At 42.3% G+C, this 4,326-nt stretch overlaps 1 protein-coding gene across 1 annotated transcript; it reads right to left on the bottom strand.

The window, feature by feature from the left end:
- Positions 1-268: 268 nt before the first annotated feature.
- sstr3b (somatostatin receptor 3b) lies at positions 269-1,596 on the bottom strand. The gene has a single exon (XM_077196782.1). The coding sequence runs from the start codon at positions 1,532-1,534 to the stop codon at positions 269-271; it is 1,266 nt and encodes a 421-aa protein (XP_077052897.1). The 5' UTR covers positions 1,535-1,596.
- Between the last annotated feature and the right edge of the window lie 2,730 nt (positions 1,597-4,326).

Genomic DNA, 4,326 nt, shown 5'->3' with positions numbered 1-4,326 from the left:
CTGTCAACAAATTATGACCAGAAATGGATAAATATTAAGTCTGCTGTTTAAAACAAATAAAGAACCAATGTAGGAGAATAGTTAGCTATTATGCGCAAACAGAAACTCGTGCAGTGTGCGCATGTCAAAAATTAAATTCCGATTTAATCTTGTGTTTATAAACGCGTAATATCAACCCGATCACATGTTCAGCGTTCATGTAAACACCACGGAATGAATTCAGTCCGACTGAAACACAAGTTGTGCATGTAAACGCAGCCAGTGTTGATCACAAGCAGCTGATCTCCAGGACCGAGCGTTTGTCCTTGCTGTTCTCCGACAGATGTGATATCCGCACTCCGCTGTTCTCATGTGTCGAGCTAACGGATCGTTCCACGTCCGCTTTCCCAGTGTTTTCCTCGTTGCGGAGTTCTTCCTCCTCGTTGTCTTCGACGTCGATCACCTTCAGATGCTCCTTCGGATCCAGTTCTCTTCGAATCTCCTCGAGCGGTAACGCAACTATTCCTGTTCCCGGTTGCTGATCGTGGTTTTCCACACGTCTGGACGATCGGCACAAGGCTTTCCGGAATCCTCTTTTGAAGTTATCCGACAAGACGCCGTACAGAATGGGATTCGCGCAACTGTTAGCGTAGGAAAGAACCACGACGAAGTAATACAGGCCTCTAAACTCTCCCGGGAGAAGCACAAGCAAGTTCACGATGTTTAACACGTAAAACGGCAGCCAGCAGAACACAAACACGGCTACGACGATCACAACCATGCGCGTGATTTTGCGTTCCGATTTTCTTCTGCGAATCGATGTAGCGCGAACTTTTCGTCCGGAGCTGCGCACTTTCACAACGATCAGCAGATAACACAAGCAGATTACCGTTAGCGGGCCGAAAAACCCGACAGTCGAAGTATAGATTATAAACGCCGCTTTCCAAACTTCCGCCGGCTCCGGCCACACGATGCTACAATTCCCGTCGTCCTTCAAAACGCCGGCGAAAACCACAACCGGAAGAACCACTACGAAAGACACGGCCCATACGGTCGCGTTCACAGTCTTAGCCACACGAGGCTGGCGCCACCTAGAGGACTGGAGCGGATGCACTACCGCCAGATATCGATCGATGCTCATCACCGTCAGACAGAAGATGCTAGTAAACTGGTTAATGGCGTCCACCGTCATGACCAGACGACACATTAGCGATCCGAAGGGCCACGAGAGCAGGCCGTTCTGCACGGCGAGAAACGGTAAACCCAGCATGAAGAGTTCGTCTGCGATGGCCAGATTGAGAATGTAAATATTCGTCACAGACTCCGCCTGGGAATATCGCAGAACGATGTGGATGACGAGAGTGTTTCCGATCAGGCCGACGACACACACCGCAATGTAGATTAGCGGGATGAGGATCCCGGCGACTCCCGGGCCGTAATACACTGATCCGCTGTCGGTCCAGTTCTCACTCGGAGAAGGAAACGAGGAGGACGAGTTAATCCACAATTCTGCTTCTGTTGTGGAGGGATGCGATGTTATTCGATGAACCTCCATCGTTGTAAGAATGAATGACTCTCAACAGCTGCCCATCTGATCTATGAGTGAGAGAGAATATTGGTTATTGAGTACGAAAACAGTTAAAGTCCCCCTGTAGTCAATCATTTTATCCCTTAAAACTCGTCTTTGATCACCAAAATCACATATTTAAATGTTTTTTCTGTAAAAAATGTTTGTCATGCCTTAAAATAGCTTGAATGTACCTCGACACCCTTGCCTCATTTAGTATGCGTGGTTCTATAAATATGTTAATGAGCCCCGCCTCCACTCACTCACTCACTCAGAGATCCACTCGTTGACGATCACACGTTGATCTGATTGGTTACAAGGTAGTTTGTGACGTCAGAAACACCAGCGATTTCAAACCGTATTTTTGAGACTGTCTTTGGTTCACTGCAGTTTTACGGAGAAAATACTCAGCAATGCTGTCGACTTATGAATTTACACATGGTTTGTCTTAAAGGGTTAATTCATCCAAAAATGTAAATTCTGTCAGTATTTACTCTCCTCATGTTGTTCATCTTCGCAACACGAATTAAGATATTTTTGATTAAATCTGAGAGCTGGATCACTCCTCCATAGGCTTCTAAGGGACTGAAACTTGCCGGCCTCGAAAAGTTATTAAAGACATCGTTAAAATAGTCCAAGTGACTACAGTGGCTCAATCTTAAGTTTGTCAAGCGACGAGAATACTTTTTGTGCGCAAAAACAAACAAAAGCCTATGGAGGAGTGATCCAGCTCTCAGATTTCATCAAAAATATCTTAATTCGTGTTGCGAAGATGAACGAAGGTCTTACGGGGTTGAACAACATGAGGGAGAGTAAATACTGACAGAATTTACATTTTTGGGTGAACTATCCCTTTAAAGCGTATTAAAAACACCACATAGACATATAAACAACATTAAAAGCTGGATTTTCACCACAGGGGGACTTTAAAAATATCAGTAAACTATCATTAAACTGTACGCTTGCAAAAGATGCATATTATTACCTTGAAGGTACATATTACCTAAAGTGCACACAATAGTGTACCATTTTGTACCAGTTATCTGGTTCTGAAAACGTAATCACAAAAACATTTATATGGAAGTTCGTCTAACATTTGTAAAATGTTTCTACTTGTTTCAGAGAACATTCTAAAGTAACGTTCCATAAGGTTTGAAGAATGATACAATGTAATTTTCCTTTAACGTTCATTTAATCAAGATTGTTTTATTGAAACATTTAAAAAAGAGGCTGTTTTGAATGATAACTCAATCATAGATATATATATATATAAATACACAAATTAATCTGCTGAAGTCTATTTCATATAGATATTCATGCGTCTAACTACAGCTGCAGACACTCAGGCCCTGTTTACAGCTGGTGTTTTAATCCGTCTCTTTTGACAACTTTCACCCACTTCGGTCCTGATTTCTTCGAGAGGAGGGTCTTTGCGTGGTAAAATGTATTCATACGTGAACACACAGAGAGCATCAGCCTTCGTTTCAGCGTTCACGCCAAACGCTGTGAGTGTGTGTGTTAGAAATCAGAAATGGTTAGAGAACATTGTGCTTGGTACGTTTTTCATCTTCAAACCAAACTTTGGTCTCCAGCCAACAAAGTTTAAATCCCGTCTGTCTAACAAGCTTCTATAATGTTTACTCATTAGGTCAGTAGACGGAGAGTAGACGGTCTTTTGTGGCTGTTCGAACGCGTTCGATCACATGAGCGTTTACACTAGAAAGCAATCCAGTCAAATGCGTTTTCAACTCCCTCTGGAAGTGTTTAAAGTGAACAAGCCGAAGCGTTTTAGCGCCGTCCACTTGTGATCTGATCCACAAAAACCCTTCCTACAGTTTTTTTCAATTGTGTACACAAAACTTTGCCTCTCTTTTTTTATTTTATTTTTTACTTTACACACAAATCCAAGAATTGCACAAACAAAATGCAAAATGCCTCACATCTCTTGCATATATCACAAAATATCACAAACATTTGTCTTACGTTGCAAACACCTTTGCCCGAGCCCTATATAAAATGCCTAATTTATTCATATACATACAGTTTTTTAAAACCTAAAGCGAGAATTAGTGTATGGTTTTGCAGATTTTATGTGTGGTTCTGGTCTTTTTTAGTGTCAGGTTTCAGAAATTGTGTGATAAGTAAGGATTTGTGTGTAAGCAGTTAAAAAAACTGTAATACAAGGTGCAAACAAGGCCTCAGTCGACTTATTCACGACTTTGACTGTTCCAATATGGCGGACGACTTACGTATTGCAGCCCATTGAAACCGCGAAAGAGAAGTCTATGAATTAATATCTATAGCCGTAATGGGAACTAACTAAGGAAAGCAGAACATTCTTAGAAGAACACACTTTTGTTAGCTGGGTGAGTGAATAACTCCTTTAATACAATAATACAATAAAAAACAAGACTTAAATGTTTACTGTCATCTTAATGGTGGTTAAGCGCAGCGGCACAGAAGCACGTCTACGGTACGTGATCTCGTGTTTCTGGACCCCGACCGACCGGGTCACGACGAGCGTCAGGGATGAAGAAAGGCCTGTGATTATGGATGATGTACCGTTTGTTCACCGTCTCTGCAACACACACTTATAACACCGGATAATTATCGGCGGCAGCGGTGCAGACGGACGTGTCTCGAGGTAAAAACACTTGATTAAGAGCTCAGGAAGAAAACACAGGCTTTTTGTATCAGTCAGAGATTTAATATAGGCTATAGATCAAGTCTAGATGTCATCCTCTGACTGAGCGACACCAATTATGAGCATCTGGACGCTG

Source organism: Siphateles boraxobius, unplaced genomic scaffold (assembly GCF_051911475.1).
Source record: "Siphateles boraxobius isolate OS27281-9 unplaced genomic scaffold, OSU_SipBor_1 356, whole genome shotgun sequence".
Classification (NCBI taxonomy): domain Eukaryota; kingdom Metazoa; phylum Chordata; class Actinopteri; order Cypriniformes; family Leuciscidae; genus Siphateles; species Siphateles boraxobius.
This window is presented reverse-complemented; position numbering and strand designations above follow the sequence as displayed.

Bases quoted from the DNA above. Each gene is read 5' to 3' on its own strand.
- sstr3b (XM_077196782.1), bottom strand. From the start codon at position 1,534: ATGGAGGTTCATCGAATAACATCGCATCCCTCCACAACAGAAGCAGAA.